The 23,467-nt window shown below is 35.9% G+C and overlaps 1 protein-coding gene across 9 annotated transcripts in view; it reads right to left on the minus strand.

Moving 5' to 3' along the window:
* The window catches only part of CCDC171 (coiled-coil domain containing 171), a 313,930-nt gene that overhangs the window by 106,590 nt on the left and 183,873 nt on the right, over nucleotides 1–23,467 (minus strand). For all 9 annotated transcript variants that reach the window (XM_064290475.1, XM_064290472.1, XM_064290471.1 and 6 more), the window contains 2 exons: nucleotides 13,052–13,197; nucleotides 11,019–11,073 (listed from right to left, as the gene is read on the minus strand). In XM_064290475.1, coding sequence (XP_064146545.1) covers nucleotides 11,019–11,073; nucleotides 13,052–13,197 — 201 coding nt within the window. The remainder of the gene's footprint in view (nucleotides 1–11,018; nucleotides 11,074–13,051; nucleotides 13,198–23,467) is intronic.

Genomic DNA, 23,467 nt, shown 5'->3' on the forward strand with positions numbered 1-23,467 from the left:
AATTGGGGCTTTAGGGGCAGAAGATCAGGTTTCAACTTTTAAAATACTATCAGTTTCATAAATTAAAATTTATTATATGGGCCTTCTACTCCTTATAATGCTCTGAAAAGTAAAAATCAAAGATGACTAAGATTATTATTCCAGTTAACCTTTTTTAAGGTAAAATTATAAAATCACATTTAAAGCCTTGACTGTCTTCACCTGTCATGTCCTGTTTATTCTATTCCACAAACCACTCTAGGAAGAGAAGTAATCACCTTTCCCTCTATTTCACAGGAATGGAACTGGCCATTCTCTGCAAATTCTCTGTTAGCACACTTCTCTTTCCTGGAGACATTTTTATAATTGAATTTAGGCTCTGGTTTAGCTCTTGATTGGGCAAAGTAAACACAGATGCTATTTTTAGCAATCAAATAATAAATGAAGCAGGCGACAATATCAGCAAGACTTCCATTGGAATCTAGACATAGCTTTAGTTATGTCCAGAGACTATGTCATGGTAAAAATATTGAAAGTATTGAAAACAAGTATTCATTAAGTGCCTACTGGGCACCAGGTACTGCGATGAATGCAGAGGACATAAAAATTAAGGAGACAGAATTCCATCCCTCAAGGGCCTCAAACTCTAGTGGCCTAATTAATCTTTCAAAATGTATTTTCTAGCCTCACATTTACCTATAATGCCTTGTTTCTCCCGTCAATTCACTATACCACCTTCTCTCTTTGCCAAAAATTATTACGTTAATCATTCTCAAACCTCACTTTCCCCATGAGGTTTAGACACACATCCTGCTAATTATCCCATATTGCCTTAAGCTTGGTAACTCCGAAACAAAACTCGTCATTGTCTTCCTTTTTTTCTCTACTAAACAAGTCCCTCCTTTTATTTTTTTTGTATTCCCAACATCAGTTAATGACATTTCCCCATCATGGCAATCATCCTCCCCTGGCCCTTTTCTCGACCATATGCAATTTTACTAAAAAAATGTTTCCTGTTCTTCCCTACTGACACCTCCTAGCATCACTATTCTGGTTCAAACTTTCACCAGCCCTCATCTAGCTTAATGCTATAGTCTCCTAATGTTGTTGTTAGCTGCCCTTTACTCAGCCCCACGCACAACCAGATCAGACTCTTGTGATCCACAGGGTTTTCACTGCTGATTTTTTGGAAGCAAATCACCAGGCTTTCTTCCTAGTCTGTCTTGGTCCAGAAGCACCACTGAAACCTGTTCACCATCATAGCAACATGCAAGCCTCCGCAGACAGGCAAGGGTGGCAGCTGGATCTGAGGTGCATTTTGCTCCCTGCTAGGATGCCTTTCCCATATCTCCTCCCTCTTCAAGATCCCCCTCAGGCATTATTTTCTTCTAAGGAACTTTCACCCAACAACCACCAAAACAAACTTTCACCCAGCCTCTGCATTTTCTAAGTATGCCTCACAGATGAATAGCTTTATCTAAATAATGTAGAACTTCATCTTATAGAAATATACTTACCATGGTATGCTGAAATTATGTTTCCCTCTCTTCCTGAAGGAAATGGACTATATTTTTTTATATATGTCTTTGTTTCCCCAGAGGCTAGTACAGTGCTTGGCACATAGTATGCACTCAAAAAGCATTTATTGAACTAAATTGTCTACAGTTAAATGTTGTGTTTTATGATGGATTAGCATTTTTAAGTAATTTTACTGAAGGAATAAATTCAAAACAGTGTCAACAAAGCTCTTGTGACTTTCTAGTTCTCTCTCTGGTGCCATTTCAGCCTGATATGTTTAAAGGATTTGTAGATGCAAGGTCTTCTAGAGTCTAGGCTTCTGGATTATGATTTCCTGTTTTAGCTTTTAAATGATTTACTTAACACTTGTCAATGAGGGTTTTCAGGTACTTTATAAGTTCATAAAACACTAAGATCACACATAGGAAGCACTTTAGTTAATCCTTCCAAACTTGTAGGGCCCAAGCAATCTCTAAATCCCTTAAGAACCCAGCCATCCGCCCAATTAAACAAAAAGTTACTACAGAAAATTCTCAGATTCTTCACTACATTCCAATTTTACTTAAATCTTCTCTCATTTTCACTTCCAGTTGCATAAGCCAAGACATCTCTCTCTTAGGCATTTGGTTAAACCCATTGCCACTGAGTCAATTCTGACTCATACCAACCCTACAGGGCAGAGTAAAACTGCACCATAGGGTTTCCAAGGAGCAGGTGGAGGATTCGAACAGCCAACCTTTAGATCAGCAGCCAAGCTCTTAACCACTGCATCATCCAATAAATAATTATTTCCATTTAATTTTCTCATATATAATCCTAAATAGCCCAAACACCAACAATTATCTTGGCCGAAAATCATTTTCATATAATTATTCTACCTTCTCTTTTTCATACATAATGTAAGAATTTAAGCACGTTTGAGGGAGCTCTTTATTTAAAGAAAGTCTTAATTTCTGAGAGTCTATACTATCAGTAATACTGGAGGTATGCTGAAAGGTGCAGGTCCACCAGTCTTTCATGTCAGAGTTTGCTGGTTTATTTTATATGTTTTTAGGAGCTTGTATCCAGAATACATAAAGAACTCTAACAACTCAATAATGAAAAAACAAATGACCCAATTAAAAAGGGCAAAGTATCTGAATAGACATTTCTCCAAGAAAGATACACAAATGACCAGTAAGCACATGAAAATATATCATTAGTCATCAGGGAAATGCAAAACAAAACCACAATGATACCACTTTACACCCACTAGGATTGGTTCTTTGAAAAGATCAACAAATCTTTAGCTAGACTGACAAAAAAAGAAAGGGAGAAGACTAAATCACTAAAACCAGGAATGAAAGTGGGGACGTTACTCTCAGCCATGCAGAAATATAAAAGGTTTATAAGAGAATATTATGAACAAATAAGAAAAGCTTGATGAAATAGAAAAATTCCTAGGAACATACAAATTACCAAAACTGATTCAAGAAGAAATAGATTTTAATAAACCTATAACAAGTAGAAATTGGATTAGTAATCCAAAAACTAGGGCCCAGGACCAGAAGTTTCCACTGATGAGTTCTACACATTTAAAGAATAACACCAATGTTCTCAAAATCTTCCAAAAACTAGAAAAAGTGGGAACATTTCTTAATTCACCCTGTGAGGCCAGTATTACCAATACCAAAGACATCACAAGAAAAGAAAACTACAGATAAATGTTTCTTATAAATATAGATGCAAAAATCCTAAGCAAAATACTAGTAAGCCAGATACAGCAGCATGTTAAAAGGATTATATATCATGACCAAGTGGGATTTATCCCAGGAAAGCAAGAGTGGTTTGATATATAAAAAGCAATCAATGTGACATATTAATAGAATAAAGGAAAAAAAAAAATACATGGTCATCTCAACTGATGCGGAAAAAACATTTGACAAAATCCAAAACATTTTCATGATAAAAACATTCAACATGCTAGGAATAGACTAGAATTCCTCAACCTGATAAAGGGTAACATCACAATGGTTAAAGATCAGGAACAAGATAAGGATGTCTACTCTCACCACTTCTATTCAACATTGTCCTAGAAGTTCTAGCAAGAGCAGTTAGACATGAAAAAGAAATAAAAGCCATCCAAATTAGAAAAGAGTAAAATTATCTCCATATGCAGATGACATGATCAATGGAATAGAACTGAGAGTCCAGAATTAAAGCCATCTCTCTATGGTCAACTGATTTTCAACCAGGGTGTCAAGACCATATTAAATGGGGAAAGAATGTTCTGTTCAACAAATAGTGCTGGGAAAACTGGTTAGCCAAAATGCACAAGAATGAAGTTAGATCCCCTATCATACATCATATATAAAAATTAACTCAAAGAGGATAAAGGACCTACATCTTAGAGCTAAAGCTATAAACACATAAAAGAAAATATAGGAGTTAGTCTTCCTGATCTTGGATTAGGAATTGTTTCTTAGCTATGACATCAAAAACACAAGCAACAACAACAAAAAGACAAATTGGACTTCACCGAAGGAAAAAAAAAAACAGAAAAACTTTTGTGCATCAAAGGACATTATGAAGGCAGTGAAAAGACAACCTACAGATGGTAGAAGATACTTGCAAAGCACATTATGTGTTAAAGGTTTAGTATCCAGAATAAAGAAGCCCTGGTGGGTGTGGTCAGGAGCATTGAGGATGCAGTGGTTAAAGAACTTGACTGCTAACCGAAAGGTCGGCTGTTGGAACCCATCAGCCACTCCACTGGAGAAAGATGTGGCAATCTGCTTCCACAGAGATTCACAGCCTCGGAAACCCTATGGGGGCAGTTCTACTCTGTCTTATAGAGTTACTACAAGTTGGAATCAATTTGACGACAGTGGGTTTGGTTTTTGGATTTGGTGGCACAGTGGTTAAGCCTTGGCTGTTAACTGAAAGGTCAGCAGTGCAAACTCAACAGTCACTCTGCGGAAGAAAGATGTGGCAGTTGGCTTCCATAAAGATTACAGCCTTGGAAACCTTATGGGGCAGTTATACCCTGTTCTACAGAGTTACTCTGAGTTAGAATCAACTTGATGGCATTAGGTTTTTCGATCCAAAGTATAAAGACTCTTAAACTCAACAATAAAAAGACAAACAACCCAATTTTAAAATGGGCAAAGATCTTAGATACACTTTTCTCTTAAAAAAGATATGCAATTTGCCAACAAGCAAATAATAAATGCTCAACATTATTAGTCATTAAAAAAATGCAAATCAAACCCACAATGAGATACCATGTCACTCTACCAGGATGGCCATAATCAAAACAACAGAAAATAAGTTTGGCAAGGGTGTGGAGAAACCAGAACACTCATATACTGCAGGTAGAAATATAAAATGGTACAACAGCTATGGAAAAGAGTTTGGTGGTTTCTCCAAAAGTTAAACTTAAAACTACCATAAAAAAAAAACTACCATATGACCCAGTAATTCCATTCCTAGGTATATATACCCGAGAGAACTGAAAAAAGTATCCAAATAAAAATTTGCACACAAGTGTTCATAGAAGCGATATTTATAATAATCACAAAGTAGAAACCACTCTAATGTCTATCAATGGATAAACAGATAAACAAAATATAGCATAGTCATACAATGGAATATATTATTCAGCTATAAAAAAGAATTAACTACAGATACATGCGACAACATGGATGAACCTTAAAAACATTATGCTTACGACAGAAGCCGGACACACAAGTACTAATATTGTATGAGTCCCTGTATATGAAATATTCAGAATAGGAAAATCCATAGAGACAGCGTATTAGCTGTGTTTGCCAGGGATGGGAGGGAGTGGAGAAAGATGGGAGTGACTGCTTAATGGAGATAGGGTTTCTTTTTAGGGTGACGAAATGTTCTGGAATTAGATAGTGGTGATGGCTGCACGACATTATGAATGTACTAAAAGCCACTGAATAGAACACTTTAAGATGGTTTATATACTTAAGTACAATTAAAATAAAAATTCCACTACTTCGAAAAAAGAATTTTATCCTTTTTAGAAATAATTTATTCTATTTTTGTTGTTGTTGAGAATATACACAGCACAACATATACCAATTTGACAATTTCTGTATGTACAGTTCAGGGACACTGATGACATTCTTTGAGTTGTACAAGCATTCTCACCCTCCTTTTCTGAGTTGTTCCTCCCCCTAAGTTGCCTACCTAATCTTTCAAGCTGCTGTTGTCAATTTGATCCCATGTAGACAGATCTTAAGAACCATGTGCTTTTAAATGAAAAAGTTGGGCTTTCCTTGTTAAATGCTATTATAAGTCCCAAATGAGATTTAAAAAATAATAATATCTAGTCAATCTCTTTGCATAATACAGTTTTAGGGTTCTAAGAGTTGAATTTAATGTGTCAAGTTTAGAAATTAATAAATCTCAACAAAACCTAATTGCTTTTCCTAAAAATATTTTTAATTTAAGATCTCTAAAATTCAAGAGAGGATATAATGTCTACATAAAAACAAGTCTATTTGATTATTTTGTCAAAAGTTAGTATTAACATACAGTTCAGCATATAAAGACAAGTTTTATTTTTGGACAACTAGTGCCTTGAAAATGCATGCGTTGAAGTAAGAAATATAAGTAGCTACGCTACTTAACTATTTACAGTTAGCTTTTTACTAAAGAGTTTAACCACAACCATCTTTACTGTACCATAAAGGGCCTGGACTCTCCATCGTACTACACTAACTTTTTCCAAGACGGTAAAATGCCACTAGAAAGTCCAAGGTGGTCAGAAAAATAAACCTGCAAACTCTGGCATGAAGACTTGTAGGCCCGCACGACCCAGACAGCTTGAGAGGGATTCTCTGGGCCACTTTCTTCTAAACCACTCGTCCTCACCCACTCTTGGTAGGAAAAAGAATTAGCCCCAATGGTCAATTAGCCTTTTCTGAATTCACTTCAAACCTGAAAAGCAATTGGTAATTTCAAACTACTACACAACAAAAATTTCTGAAGACATAAATGCAAATAAAGTAGCTATTAAATTCTTAAGGGAAAAAGTTATAAATCGAAAGTAAATCTACACTGGCTGTGGACCAGTTTCACAGACACCTTTCCATATAACGCTAAAATCAAAAGATAAACTGTAACTGAAAAACTGTACGATTATAACTGTCCAGTTGTAATCAGTCTTTATTATAGTTAAAACATACATTTTACTATTCTTTTTTTTTTTTATAAAGAAAGAAGTCACAACATTTACATCTCATATTGATGATGGTTCTTCCCTGACATGGGAAGTCCATTCCCCAAGACAGCTGCTATCCAACATTTTTCTTCCTACAGCTGGGAAGACGAACAAACAATTGGATGTTAAAGCCAACGCTATCTGTATAAAAGGGTAATGCCATATACAGGAGTGCCTGGGTGGCACAATGGTTAAGCCCTTGACTACTAGTTGAAACGCTGGCATTTCGAACCCACCCAGGGGTGCCTTGCAAGACAGGCCTAGCAATCTGCTTCCAAAAGGTCACAGCCTTGAAAGCCCTATGGAGCAGCTCTACTCTGCACACAGGGGGTGGCCATGAGTCAGAATCGACTCCATGGCAACTAACAACGATAACAATCCAAAGTCCCACCAAGCAGAATAATCTCCCCCCAAATCTCTTTCCCTACAAACCTAAATTTCAGATAGCATACATGGATTTGACGTGATTTTTTAAATACACTGACAGGGCAAACTTTTTTACAATGAGGGGAGGGAGAAATCATAGTTTCAAACAATTATTACTTAAAAATAAACAGCACCCAGAATATTAGATTTTTTTCCAAACGTTTTGGTGACATGAAATAATGCCAGACACTTTTAACATCTAAAAGAATACAGAGGCCCAGGGCTTTCCACTGCTCATATATTAAATGTTAGTTTGCTAATATTTATCTAATATCTCTTTAAAAGGGTTCATTTTGGGGGTATTTTTTAAGTAAAATACTAAATTACATAATAAATCTATATTATATAATATATAATAATATATATTATATACATAATAAACTATGTTATATAATAAATCTGATTCACAAAATTATTCTAAATATGATTAACTCATAAATTCCACATATCTAGAAACTGCTAGGTGTTTGCATTTCCAACAAAATTTCTATTAGATAATAACAGAAACATATACATAATATTTCCTACTTTTAAATAACGAAAAATTGAACATATCCTTGACGCTGGAGTGCTAACAAAATATACAGATAGTTAATGTACTGTTTTTATTAATACCGTAATATTCTTATTATGCTATTAATCATTACATTAAAAGTCCAAGTTTATCATACCAAAAACCAAAACCAACCCCACTGCCGCCAAGTCGATTCTGACTCATAGCGACCCTAGAGGACAGGGTAGAACTGCCCCACAGAGTTTCCAAGGAGCGCCTGGTGGATTTGAACTGCCGACCTTTTGGTTAGCAGCCATAGCAACTATGCCACCGGGGTTTCCAACAGAGGTAATTAAATCTGAAAAATAATAAAATATTCCAATATTACAAATTTCTACGTTAATACATCTGTTATGGGTTGAATTGCGCCCCCTAAATGTGTTTTAAATCCTAACTTCTATGCCTGTGGTAAGGAGCCCTGGTGGTGCAGTGGTTAAGAGCTTGACTGCTAACGGAAAGGTCCGTGATTCAAACTCACAAGCTGTTCTGGGGGAGAAAGATGTAGCAGTCTGCTTCTGTAAAGATTACACCCATGGAAACCCTATATGGCAGTTCTACCCCAACCTATAGAGTGGGAATCAACTGGATGGCACACAACAACAATGCCCATGGTTATAATCCCATTTGGGAATGGGTTGTCTTTGTTACGTTAATGAGGCAGGATTAGTGTAGGGTGTATCTTGAGTCAATCTCTTTCGAGCTATAAAAGAGATTAAAAAAAGCAAGCAGGGCAGAGATGGGGGAAGAGCAATGCCCAGCCACATGAAGGTCACCCAGGAAGAGAAACTCAAAGAGACCAGGACCTTCCTCCAGAGCCAGCAGAGAGAGAAGCCTTCCCCTAGAGTTGGCACCTTGAATTCGGACTTCTAGCCCCCTAAATCGTGAGAAAATAAATTTGTTTGTTAAAGTCACTCACTTCTGACATTTCTGTTACAGCAGCACTAGATAACTAAGACAGAATCTGGTACCAGGAGTGGGCTGATGCTCTAACAGATACCTAAAATGTGGAAGCGGTTTTGGAACTGGGTAATGGGTAGAGGATGGAAGAGTTTTAAAATACCTAATGGTAAAAGCCTAGATTGCCTTGAAGAGACTGCTGGTAGAATTATGGACATCAAAGGCAATTAGTGAGGGCTCAGAAGGAAGTGAGAAGAGCTGTAACACCAGAGATGGCACAGGTAGCAAGAAGCAGCAGCAGAGAAACAGTAGCAGCAGAACCAGGAAACCAGTATAAGATGGCGTGGGAGCTGACCTAAAGCAAGAGAGCTGAGTGCCTTGGACAGGAGACTTCCTGGTGGAGTGGGGTGCCTCCAGGCACTTGTTGGCAGACCTAGGCTTGCTGACCCAAGTGGCTTTGGGCCAAGAGGCCAAGGAACTTGGAAGCAGAACCTGAAGAGACAAGGAGCACAGGAAGCAGAGCTGCCTCGGTGTCAAAGGGTAGGGTCACAACCTCTGGGGCTTCATGGGGCCACGGCCTCTTGGGTTTCAAAGAGTGGGACGCAGCCTCCTAGGTTTCAAAGAGTCAGATCTTCACAACTGAGTTCCAGAATGTGGGGGCTGCCATTCACAAGTGCCAGGCGGACGGGGCCAGATCCATTGCCCAAAGATGAGGGGGGAGGACCGCCATGCCCAAGGGGCAGAAGAACAGGACCTGCCAGGGCCAAGGGGGTGGGGTTGCCACTCAGTTGGACTAGGAGAATGAGGCTACCCAAATTCAAGGGAACAGCGTTACCATCCCAGTGGGCTTGGAAGGCGGAGCTGAAGCCCAGGGCCGAGGGGCCTCCACCCAGCATCCAGAGGGCATGCCCAACACCTAGAGTTGGAGGGCAGAGCTATTGTCTAGATGGTCTCAGAGAAAAGAGGATTATTTTCAAGCCTTAAAAGCTAATGTAAATTGTTCTGCTGGATTTTTGACTTGATTCCCCTTTATTCCTTCTTTCCCTCCAATTTCTCCCATTTATAATGGAAATGTCTGCCTTGTGCCTGTTCCACCATTGTACTTTAAAGTAGATAACTTGTATTCCAGATTTCACAGGTTCACAGTTGAAAAGGAATTTTGCCCCAGGTTGGAATTTACACTTGGAGCTGATTTCAGACTTTTGGGATGATATGATGGGTGGAAGTGTTTTACATGTGGCAAGGATATGAATTTTTGGGGACCAAAGTGTTGAATGTCATGGATTGAACTGTGTCCCCCAAAAATACGAGTCAGCTTGGTTAGGCCGTGATTCCCATTATTGTGTGGTTGTCCTCCATTTTGTGATCTCATGTAATTATTCTATGTATTGTAAATCCTAATCTCTGTCTGTGGTTAATGAGACAAGATTAGGTTATTTAAGAAGGATTAAGGTGGGATACAACAATATTCAGGTCACAGCCCCAATCTGATGTAACGGGAGTTTCCCTGCGGTACGGCCTGCATCACCTTTTATCTTACAAGAGATAAAAGGAGAGAGAAGCATACAGAGAGAGAAAGAGAGAGAGACCTACTGCCACCAAGAAAGAAGAGCCAGGAGCAGAGTGCATCCTTTGGACTCAGAGTCCCTGCACTGAAAACTTCCTAGGCCCAGGAGAAGATTGCTAAGGACTTACCCCCACAGTGGACAGAGACAGAAAGCCTTCCCCTAGAGCTAGCACCCTGATTTTGGACTTTTAGCCTCCTAAACCATGAGAAAATAAATTTCTGTTTGTTAAAGCCATCCACTTGTGGTATTTCTGTTATAGTAGCATTAGATAACTAAGACGACATTCTTAAATGTTTTGTTCTATTTTACTTCATTTTTATAAAGGAGGAAAGTAAATTAAAATTTAAATAACATTACTGCTAGTTAAGGTATACAAGTACTGCCAAGACAACACATTAGCATGTGCGCATTGCATGCATGCGCACCCTCTTCTCTCTATATACACATGCACACACATACGCAAGACAGTGGGTTTAAGAGTGGTACGAGGTTAAACAGTGTGGTCAAATATTTTATGATTATGAGACATGTGAGAAGCTTAAATGACCTCTGGTTTATTCAGCAAAGACCACAAATAATTTAAGTGCAATTATACTGGTTTGGAGAAACTACTATTTTGGTAATTTTATCAAGTATATAAGTGAACTCTATGTAAAAGGTTTAAAATACAGCATTGTATTATGTAAATTTTCAGTCGAGAAAAGCAGTGTATTTTTGTTGATTTATTTTTACAGAAAGTTACAAAATAAAGTACTTTGCATAACTTGAATAAAAATAATGATTAAGTCAAGAGAACAGGTCATCATACAAGTTGATTAATATTAAAGAACAATTACACTACCTTATGAAGCATATTTTCTACTGTTCTCATGTGATGAGCAACACATTCTTTGTCTCTAGAAAAGATAAAGGAAAGATTAGGTGTTACTAAAACCCAAGCCTTACTAAGCCTTGTTAAAAAAAAAAAAAATTAAGGGTTGGTTATCATTGTTCTCCTCTTAAAAATGTAACACTTGATTGTATTAACCAGTATACTTCCCCATTTAATCCTATCCTGTTATGTTACTGTCCTAAACTGGAGGAGGAAAAATGTTGAAAGGTATCTTTTAAAGTTAAAAAAGAAAGAAAAAAGAAATCGCAATTTACATTACTGATAATGAAAAACATGCTGAGGAAAGTAAAACCTTTATTCTTTTGATTTCTAATGAAAAAAACTTTTAAAATCTCAGGAATGGGGATATATTATAAACAACCATACAAAATATGCACAAGGATATTTTCCTTTCTACATAGGCTACTTGTGCTATAAAAACTGCACAAAAAAAACCTCTAGAACTATGCAATATTTCTAGCTTTTTCTATCAGTCTGTACCTTTAATTTGGCTTTAATAATGAAACTAAAAGTTTAAATGAAAATGCTGGAGACAAAAATTTAATGGAAATTATAAATTGAAAGCCGCAAACAATGCATTAGCTCTCCAAGTTTCGAATTAGCTTTCTTTAGTTTTAAAAGAACCCGTGCCCACTGTTACAGTTTCCTGAATACCAAATAAGCAGCACAAAATACAAATCTAGAGGTTTTATAATCCTGTTTCATTGACGTCAGAATTTTTAGAGCTAGCTATAAGGTACGCTGGAAATTACGTAAGCTAAGCCCCTCATTTGACATGAGGAAACTGAGTCTCAACAATGACAGTAAAAAACAGATTTAGTCAAACATATTTTATAAGCTGACAATGACATATACTAGTACAATGCAATATTATATAGCTTCACAACCTTCCAAAAAACTATTGGTTTAAACACACCAATATTTTGGTCTTGGTCAATTTAGTCTTTCATTTTGTGTGAGCAATTTCCCAAGACCACTGATAAAGTTTATGGGTATCCTAAAGTTGCAGAGTTCCCATTCTGTGATCTAGTTTATGGGCTACATTCATATTTCACGAGATTTTATTCTTGACAAGGGAGTTTCTCTCAAAAAAAAAAAAAAAACTTTTAATTGATGTATAAATTTTTGCAAGTACAGGAATCCAGAATTCCAAATTCCGTTAACTTTGAGAATATTAAAATTAAGTGTTTCTATAATCTTTAGATTTTCTTCTAGCCGTGCTATCGTACTAAGGACTATCTTAATGTAGCCCATGAAATTTGATGTGGAGAACAAAAAGACACTGCCCAAGAGAGCCACTGAATTTGAACTTCATAGTGTATGTTGACTTGATCACCTGGTAAAAGGAAAAACACTCTCATCATATTTACATAGTAGTTCACACTGACGACTCGATAGCACTATTTATTTTTTCACACTGAAACTGTATATTTTTTCTATTTAATATATTCGTATATACGGCTATGAAATTAAAATGAATTTTCCATTTCCAATGTTTTTATTGCATTTAAAGAGATGCCGATACACATGCTGATTGTATACTGACATTTCTTTATTAAAATATTACTTGCAATATTAGAATATTATAATAAATGAAGAGCAAAATTTTGGAGGTGGTGAGGCGAGCGGGATGAGGAATATATGAGACAAGACACTATGCAAAATGTTTAAATAAAGAATCTTACATTACATATTAATAAAAACTGGGATTCAAAGATGTAACACTACCACAAAGCCCAAAACACATGTAATTGTCAGCTATATAGCAACTTAGACTTTTCTGTGGTTTCTCAATAAGATATACATTTAGTATGTTGAGTTAAGAGTTTTCTTTTTTGAGGATGTATCAGAGAATTTCAAAGAGAGACAGCTGTACTTTTGTTTTCTAACACTGTATTATCCAGGGCTAAAACCCGGAGCATGAAAGTAAGAATTGATCTTTTGTCTGTTTTAAGTGATCTCCCCAAGGTCCAAATGCTCACTTGGCTGCCATGCGGAGGGCACTCTCTGCATCGTGGATGTTCTCCTCCAGCCGACGCTTGTCCTGCTCCAGCTGGGTAAGATGTCTATTGAGCTGACGCAGAGATTGATCTTTTCTTCTCAGCTCCATCTTTGCCTCGGAGAGACTCTGCAAGCAGGCAGAAAACAGAGTTACTTGTCAGCCCTGATAATTAACTTCAATTTATGCCATAGGCTATTAAACAAAGCAGAATACAGACTGACTGAGAAATAGAGTTCGGTCATTACGCATCAAGGTTTAACAAATTCTGTGCAAAAATTTTACGTACTTACTAATTAGAGTGGTAGAACTGGTAAGATTTTGAAAGATGTTTGGCTATAGAATACAACTCTTTGATTTTTTAAAATACTGCAAGGGAAATAACTTTTCTTACTAAAAATATCTGATGATTAGAATCTCAAGTTGTGTTTGTTTTAAAGATGGACAAATAAAGATTTCAAGGGGAAAAAGGCACATGAAACTTAAGAGTCCATTTGAAATAACAGCTATTATGTTCCTAAAGTGTGTGTGTGTGTTTCTGTGTGTGTGTGCGTGACAGAGAGAGATTGGAAAGAAGGTGAATAAGAACAAGGGAGTAGGGAACACAAGATTTAAAAGTACCACTACTTTCTTTTAAATGCATGTATAATAGACTGTTAAAAACACCTCAGTGGACAAAGTGGCTCCAAAACAAAATTCCCGGGCTTCTAAAGAAATAGCTCATGTCAAGAACAGCAACAGAAACGCCATCAAAAAGTTTCAACTAATAGAAAGGTATGAGTAATACGTGCATTGAGAACTATTTATGTGCCATAAATATTTTCCCAGTCACAGAAGCATAAAATTTGTTGATCAATATTTGCTTTCCTCTGAAATAACCATTTAGTACTAAAATTTAAAGATGCAATTGTGCAACTTTCTCTTGAAAGGTCAGAGTTTAAGGTCTTAGAAACTCATAATTTAAAGGAGTATTTTCTAGACCTCGTTTAAATTCTAGGATCCAAAGTAGTATAGGGAACGGGATTTTCTCTCAGCACTAAAAATCTGCTCATTCCTTTGCCTATGAAATTTCTAGAAAAGGAGCTTACCAGTTTTTCAACTAAATTTGTTGGACAGTGAGCTAAAACAATTGATTGCATATACGTGTTTTTTTCTTCTTGCTCCGAGTTTAGTCACATATTAATGTCCACAGCTGTACTTCAAAACTAGTAAGGAATAACCAAAATGCTATGTTTTCATGCTTAAAACTCCTCTAACAGTATTCTTTTAATGCCTTCACAATGGCTAGTATAAAACACTCAAGCTGTCTTACAGGAAGCTAAAACTATTAATTCACTCTAAATGCTGGCGAACTGAAAGCAATCATCAGTCAAACCAGGTAGTTAAAAATGTTAAAAGTTTTTAAATTCTGTAGTTCACTTTTCAAACAGAAAAATACAAGTCAAAAAATTAAAAATAAGCAAACTGTCGTTGCTTATTGTATATCATATTTTATTTTAAATCTTTAGTATTAACAGGTCTTTAGGAACATCTCACCATGGGACTAGTCACTGATTCAAAGCAACTTTTAAAAAAGACAAAGAACAGAATTAAAAAAAAAAAAAGTCATGCTAAGCCCACTTATTTTTGCCAATGTTAAGATATTTAAAGGCACTGAAGTATCATGAGATTTCTTTATTTAAAAAAATAAAACCTACTTTAGTCTTTTTAAAGCCGGTATTTCTGACATCTTTCAGGCAATAAAAAATGCTATTTTTCAGACATGAAGATAAAACTAATGATCCACCACCAGTTATGTATAAAGCTTGAATTCTTTTTCCAACAGAAATAATAAATTTGTACCAATCTATTCAGATTCTCTTGCTCAGTAACTCTTATGACTAGAGGTATAAATTTGTGTGGGCTACACAGGGTTCAGGCTATTGTCTGCAGCCTTGTCCAGATTGAAGCTCGCTGGTCCAGTATGAGAGAACCCATGACCTTCGAGTCATTCTAAAGCCACATTTGGCTTTTCAGCAATTCTATGATACCTGTCACAGAATATACAACACAGCATTAAGATTTCTACTATATATCTAAATCTTCTTGTTTCCACTGTTTTTCATCTCTCAGGAGCAATGACAGGGAGGCATCAAACTCTACTACGCCAGTATGTCAGAGGTACAGCTGAAAAGCCTATCCTAGTGCTGTGGAATTACAGAAAAGGAACAAAAATGCTGTAAATGAACTGATATAAATCACACTTCTTTATGAATATCAAAGACAATATGGTTTTTGAATAAAGAATGATATAGTTGTATAACTTGTAAATGAAGAATTCTCATTTTAAAAGAGTTTAGAGATACCATGAAGGAATCTATATACATCAACAGGCCCTAATGGGTCTGTGTACAATATATCAAGACATAAAAAGTGATTCAAGGATATATCTTTTTCCTAATATTCATCTATTTTGTTTTTGACGACAAAAGTAGAATCTTTAAAGATCCTAACACCTAACTTTAAAGACAGAATATATTTATATTATGTGTATACATCATATATATTTATATATATACCTGTCATATATATGTATATAAAACGCACATATATACAGTTTTAAGTTCACCTTTTTTTTTCCTCCTGTTCAGATTGATCTAATTAAAACCCATGATAAACTTTATGGACTCTAATATTTCCAACCAAATGACTGAAACCAAGAGGGTGTGCCTCCAGGCAGCAAGGCAACAATGATAAGCAGCAGGTTAGCCACTAATTTCTCAACCAGGGTAGATTGTGAAAGTGTGATGTTCTGATATCCAAGAAACTGTTCAGGAGAGAATAGGATAAATCAAGTTTAATAACTCTGCTCCTAATTGTTCCCCCAATGCTCAACTCTAATTACTTGGAGAACTCTCCCGACTGTCACCTGATATTAAGTTGTTGGAGGCTGAGCCTGGAACAGCGAGATAATCAATAAACATTTAGTGGGGAGAAGAATGAAGATCCTGTTAAGCAGTGGGAACCTGCAGCACCCAAAGCCCTTCTGCTCATGAGAAAACCTGTGGGACAGCCCCAGTGATTGCAAAGCAATAATCCAAAGCACTGTTTTTAGGCCTTGAGGCCTTTAGGCAACAGTACATTTGAGGAAAAAAGGTTAACTCGGTCACCCTAATTACAGCCCACTTTCACATACTTCATATATAAGCGAAGACAAGCCAATTAGGTAGAAAGGAAGATAAGGGAAGTTTTATTTGTATACTAATTAAACCCCTGATGAAATTAAAGGAAAAACATACAGCTCTGTAATTGTGTCTGAGAAAGGTCACTTCAGGTTCAGTTATCAGAACAGCACAGCCTTGAGATATTTCACTTAATCCACAATACAGCCCTCATTTTGTACTCAGGTCTTAATATTTACCAGGAAAAAAAAAAAATCAAAGCCTGATAGTGCATTTATCTTTAAACATTGTTGTGAACAATTTTAACTGTTAGAAAGTTAATGCCAAATATGATAACAAGAGTCTTTAGAAAGCAGGATAACACCCTACCTATACAAGAACCAATACCACAATATTACTTATCAAAGATGCTGAGTTTTCACTTCAAATCTAAAATGTTTTTAAGGCAATTTTTACAACCAAATTCCAAAGTGACTGTATTTTAAAAAGCTATTATGCAGTATATTTACTGGTTTTTGTTTTTGGTTTTTAAGATAATGATATCATTGCTCACCTTCAGGTACACCTCTCATAGTCCAAGAAATTCCAGCCAATGCTTTCACTAAATCACTCATATAAGAAGATATTCACATCTGGTTGTTTTTCTAAGATGGTTATGAAAAGCTATTTACTACTAGTGAAAGCTGAGCAGAAAAGAAGTATGGATACAAAGGAAGTAGTTAAGCGTAGAAAAAGTTTAGGGGCAGAATATACGGAAGATGTGACTATTAAAAGATGCCCACATTTTTAAATGTCTCTTTTCTTAACTGTAGTTTCTGAAGTTCCTAGAAAAAACCATGTTCTTATATAATATTTCTATAAGAAATATTGAATGAATGCAATTTATTTTTTACAAAAAGAGTCATGTAGAATTTTATATTTGCAAAGCTTAAAATGTTTATTAAGGCTAATAATTTTAAAAAAACAAGCTGTGAATATAAATTGAAATCCTATCTACTGTCTTTCATTTGTGAAAATACTTTGTGTAATGGGATTTTTTTTTTAATAACAGTTTTACAATTTACCTTTTTAAAGCGTACAATTTCGTGGTTTTTAGAATATTCACAGAGCTGTGCAACCATCACCAGTGGAAGCCTTTTTGGAAGTTAACTTCTTTAAAAAAAAAAAATTTATCAAAATAACATGGCTATTTAATACAGAATGCCTTATTATTTCAGCAAACTCTAATTAAAAACTACACAAGATACACAAAGTTTATAATTCTGTTAGATAATAATTTTAAAATTATAAACAAATTCCCTGGAATGGAATATTTGATTAATAAATGTGCTACAGTACAAAAGTTATCTGAAAGGATGTGCACATCTTTCCAACTAATATTTCTGGATGTCAGGAGAATCCTCCAAACACAGTTCTTTCTCATGAGGGTGCAGTATAGCAGTGCTTCAGACCATTAGGCCAGGTAGGAAGACTGCGCCCCAGGGGACATCCCTTTCATAGATTTTCTTTCGTCTAATGGGAAATATCTATGGATCCACATTCCTGCAGACTAAAAGCTAATGGCTTATTCAATGTGGTATAAAAAGTTAGTCATACAAAATGGAAGGCAAGACAACACAAGTGTTACAGAGAACTAAGCAACATTTCCTAGATCAGGGAAAAAAAATCTATCATTTTTTAAAATAATGGCACAGAGTTTAAAGTTCTGCTAACCAAAAGGTCAGTGGTTCGAGCCCCGCCAGTGACTCTGTGGGAGAAAGATGTGGCAGTCTGCTTCCGTAAAGATTACAGCCTTGGACACTGTACAGGGTCACTGAGTCAGAAACAGCTTGATCACAGCGAGTTTTGGTTTGGTTTTTTGACTGCAACTTTTGAATAAAGTTTCCTAGGTTGAGATAAGTTAGAGAAAACATCTCAAAGCACTAAAATTAATATCGGAAAAGGAAATCGTTTTGTCTTCAGCCCTACTATTATAATGTGATAACTAGAAAATTGTATTTAATCCAGAATTAACTGAATGGCTGTTAGGTAGATCAGACTATGCAGGGTGCACAGACAGTATAAAGTTAAAAAGACATAACCACCAAGTTACAACAGAGTTGAATAAATAAGTTAGGGGTGAAACTCAGGAATAACATTTCTTAAAGAAAGCTTGAAAATTTGTGAGATAAGCAATTAGAGAATTTATTATAAATAGTAAGTTGCTAGTGGGTGGTACAATTAATGTGAATAAATTTTAATCTTGGCATTCTAGGTTTTAGATGGAGAATCTGAATAAAACATTTTGCAATTCTGTTATCTTCTTTAGGGGCACTATCTTTTTCTTGTTTTCTAATAATAGCCCTATGCAGAAGATAGGTGTCATATTTATAAACCCAAGTTGAAGATCAAATAACTTGCCCCCTTTTTCGGGGAATGAATAAATGACAGTCCAAGTTAGAACTCAAATGTCTAGTAAGACACGGATGTGAAAGTGTCCTATAAACCGTAAAAGGCCACACAAATTTACTGTGCATAATACAATAATTACACTCCTACATGTGGTGTCATTAGATATTCTTCTCTAAATCTCCACCTACACGTGGCAACTGAAGAGTTTCTATATTATTTCTGCCTCATCATTTTTATAATATATGACTTTTTTAAATAACCATTTCTATCACACTTGAAAAAGATAACAAAAGGAAGCTAACAAAGAAAGTGTAAAATAAGTTACTTTTATAAAGATGCCATATGGTAGATGATTAACAAGATGGAGCAAATGAGCAATGAAAATTCACCTTTAAAATTTCAAAGTATGCTATAAGATTCTGCTGTATAATGTCTCCTGATTACTGGTACCATATTCCTGACATATTTCTTTGAAAATGTTCTCCTAAATTTCATTAATATAAATGGAAAAGCTAATCCTTCCCAGTAAAATCACTGAGAGTGATCAATAATAAAATATAATAAAAGGAAAAAGATCCTCATAGACGTGTTCAAAATACAACTGAATGCCGGTTGTTCTAAGCCTTACATGTACATCACAAAACTTCTTCTGGTAGATAACAGAGTAAGATTGAGAGAGAAATACTTAAAATACATTTTAAATGACACTGAAGGAGGCTAGTAAAGAGAATGTGAGAGGCCTTTCAACTGGAAAATACACTCAGAAAAGTAGAGAATAGATAAATGGTAGCTAGATTTATTGTGACACATGGCATGTGAGCAGTAATGTGGCAGTAATGTTTTCTCAGAGTATAAAGCAAAACGCACTTGGCTGCACTACAGGCCTCACAAGACAGAAACACCCTGTGGGTGACAACCATCATGGTGCTGCTATAATAAAATTAGCTCGGATATGACCTCTGCATCCTATCAGCAAAACACCTAAGACAAACAAGGGATAGAAGACACATAGGCTCTTCCATTGGGCCTTAGCAGCTACAGACTAGTCAGCAGGTTCTAAAAACTTCACACAGTTGACAACCCCAGCTATGTGGCAGTCCAAAAAGATGTTAATTCTCTGGCAGCATTTGAAATGAGTCAATCTGTGAATGAAGTTGTAGAAAGCTATCATTTAGAACTTAAACGTTGTTTTGAAATCATCTGAGAATTACCTAAAACATGTGTCTAAGCAGAATTTGAAGAAATATGAATAACTTATGAAGGACTTCATACATTGGGTTCCCAACATTTAAATAAGAAGAAGTTATTGTTGGAAGAATCTTTCAAGAAATTTTGTGATATAATTGAATTATAGAGTAGGTAAGCCTTAAAACACCCTCACATTAGTATTTTTCATTATAATACGGAATTTAAATGATTATCTTAAATACGCTACATATTAATTAATATTACTAAAAATGAACCAAATACTAGCTGAGTAAATGTGTATTAAGAGAATCTGAAGGTCAAATTTAAATTAGAAAAATTAATTTAGGTCCTTTCAAACTTAAATGTAAATAAAGCAAATTTTGGTTTTTTTCTTAGAAGTTTATTCATTGAATGAATTTTGTACCTTAAGTATTTTACCAGTGATTTCTGTCTTGATTTTAGTGGTTTATTGGCCGGGGCCGCGGGGGGGAGGAGACCGGAACACCAAACTTTTACTAACTTTTACTATTCGGAGTGATCCACCTTTGTATGACGACTTGTCTTGCACAGCTCTTAGAACAATGCCCGGCGTACTGTAAGGGGCCCTGGTGGTGCAACGGTTAAGCGCTGGGCTGCTAACTGAAAGGCTGGCGGTTTAAACACATCGGCAGCTCCACGGGTGAAAAAAACCTGACCATCTGCTCCCATAAACATTACCGCCTAGGAAACCCCATGGAGCAGTTCTACGCTGGCCTATAGGGTCCCTAGGAGTCAGAATCAACTCGATGGCACACAACAACATTATTATTATTGTTATTTTTCCCACAATCCCTGGAAAAAAAATTACTTGAATGACAAATAGTACCATTATCATAACACCATCATACATGCACGTTACAGTTACATTAAGTCATTTGATTCTTCAATAATCCAGGGAAGTAGAGATTGTTATCATTCCTACTTTACACACGAGGAAACTAAGAACCAGAGAAGCAATTCGTCCAAAGTTATGTAGCTAGTAAATAGGTTTGTGCCAAAACATGAACCCAAAAAAGTCTTCTAAATCCAAGAGCCTATTCTTTACTCTAGAAGCCCTGGTTGCACAATGGTTAAGCACTCAGCTGCTAACTGAAAGGTCAGTGGTTTGAACCCACCAGCAGCTCCACAGGAGAAAAGACCTGGTGATCTGATCCCATAAAGATTACAGCCTAGGAAAGCCTACGGGGCAGTTCTACTCTATCATCTGGGGTCACTATGAGCCAGAACCTACTACTCAGCACACCACCACAACATTCTTTACCCTGTGAACCACAGTGGTAACCATCTCTCCAGATTTTCCATAAAATCCACTAACTGAAAAATCTCTACAAAAATGTAAAATCAATACTTCATTTATTTATCAAATTCTCGGTTAAGTCAGTAAGGTATTTTGATCTCTTTTAATGTCTGCTTTCTGTTTATATTGGAATGAAGTTCGATAAAATCTTTAGTACTATTTAATGATGTATTTTCAACATCAAAGTTGAAGCATGCACAATTCAAGATCCCGTGTGAAAGTAGGATCACTATGATCATTTATTAAATGTATAATTAAGTAAAAAATACATATTAGCCACATAAGGATGAACTCTACAGCACTCCATTATAGTACAGAACTTTATGGAGTTCAATGCCACACTGGGCTGCCACTTTTTCTAAAATTTCAAAAAAGCAATGGGCTTCTCTCTTTTTCAAGTTACTAACAATAGCAATGATGATTACCCACAGATCTGCCTAGTATAACCTCAACTTTTAAAATAATTATAACAGAAACTCCACATTACCACAACAGTATTTCAAGATATCAGACTCTATAATGTCAACACCTATAGTTTCCTCCACTTAAGATAAAGAGGTCCTTTGTGAGGTAACATATTTCCCTGATAAGATCTTATTTACCATGTAAAAAGGCATCTATGTACTAATTTAATCCAAAAATGCCATCCTTAAAGAACTGATACCATAAGACTACTTTATAATGTTACAGTAGCAGAAGAATTAGTTTCTAAATTTTTAATCAAAGATAAGCAAGTAGTGTTGCATTTGACTTAAGAGAATTCTACTCTGCTATCCTGAAGGGGATAAGGGTAGCGGAGAGAGAGATGGGAGAAAATGGAAAGAGAGAGCAGCAATTCAAATTTAGCAGCTCCTGGTGCCATTCCAAGTGTTATGGATTGAGCTGTGTCTCCCAAAAATCTGTTTTGTAAATCTTAACCTCTACGCCTATGGTTATAATTCCATTTGGGAATGGGTTGTCTTTGTTATGTTAATGAGACAGGATTAGTGTAGGATGTATCTTCAGTCAATCTTTTCTGAGATATAAAAGAGATTAAATAAGCAAGCAGAGCAGAGACCGGGGAAGAGAGAAGCCAAGCCACATGAAGATAACCCAGGAAGAGAAGCTCAAAGAGACAAGTATCTTCCTCCAGAGCCAACAGAAAGCCTTTCCCTAGAGCTAGTACCCTGAATTCAGACTTCTAGTTGAGAAAATTAATTTCTGTTTGTTAAAGTCACCCACTTGTGGTATTTCTGTGATACCAGCACTAGATAACTAAGACAAAGATAGCAAGTAGTGTTGCATTTGACTTAAGAGAATTTGGGTTTTTTTTTTTTTTTTTATCCTGAATAGGATGAAGGATAGGGGAGAAAGAGCTGGGAGAAAATGGAAAGAAAGGTCAACAATTCAAATATAGTAGCACTGGCGCCATTCCAGGTCATAAACACTTACTTACCTGCAGTAAGCCTGTGACAAAAGATGAAAAAAGCAAATAGTAACAACAATAAAACTTGCCTGATCAAAGATTCTATAGAAGAGTCCTGATTAAAAGGGAGAAGATACAGAACAGAATTTTGAATTCTCATGGAATCCAGGAATTTCTGGAGCCATGGAGGCTGGATAAACCCCGGAAACTATTATCCTGGGATAATCTTTCAATCTTAAACCTTAAACCAAAATATTCTCTGAAGTCTTAAAACCAAACAGTATTTAGCTTAACTAGTGAGCACTGCCTGCCTTAAGCATTGTGCTCTTTTAAAATCTATCTATATGGAATCAAATTGACAACAGCAACTAGAAAGATTGATAGGAAACTTAGAAGATAGTGAGTTTATGTTAATGGGGGAGGAACAACTCAGAAAATGAGGGAGAATGGTTGCACAACTTGAAAAATATAATCAATGTCACTGAATTGTACATGTAAAAATTGTTGTACTGATGTATGCTGTGCTGTGTATATTCTCAATAACTAAAACAAATCATTAAAAAAAAAAAACAAACCTTGCTGTTTTGTTCAGTTGCTCACACATATTTCTGATACTTCAAACATCCTAACGCAGAGGTGAAAATGTGAGTGATTCTCCTATACAGAAAATGTGTTTTCAACAGACTTGGCCCCTGAATGCAAACCAACCTCTTCATTTGATGCCCAACCAAAGAAATGGCAATATATTCCAATACACACACAAAAAAAACTGACTGTTTTGGATTTCTTGAGAATATATTATCTCGAATTTGATTCCTCCCAAAGGGACTTTTTAACAGAACAAAAATGTAAAGAGTTTATTGAAGTGGACAGGCTGAGGGATGTACAAAAAAATGAAATGGCTTAATCATTTTTCCA

The sequence above is a fragment of the Loxodonta africana genome, chromosome 9, assembly GCF_030014295.1.
Source record: "Loxodonta africana isolate mLoxAfr1 chromosome 9, mLoxAfr1.hap2, whole genome shotgun sequence".
Classification (NCBI taxonomy): domain Eukaryota; kingdom Metazoa; phylum Chordata; class Mammalia; order Proboscidea; family Elephantidae; genus Loxodonta; species Loxodonta africana.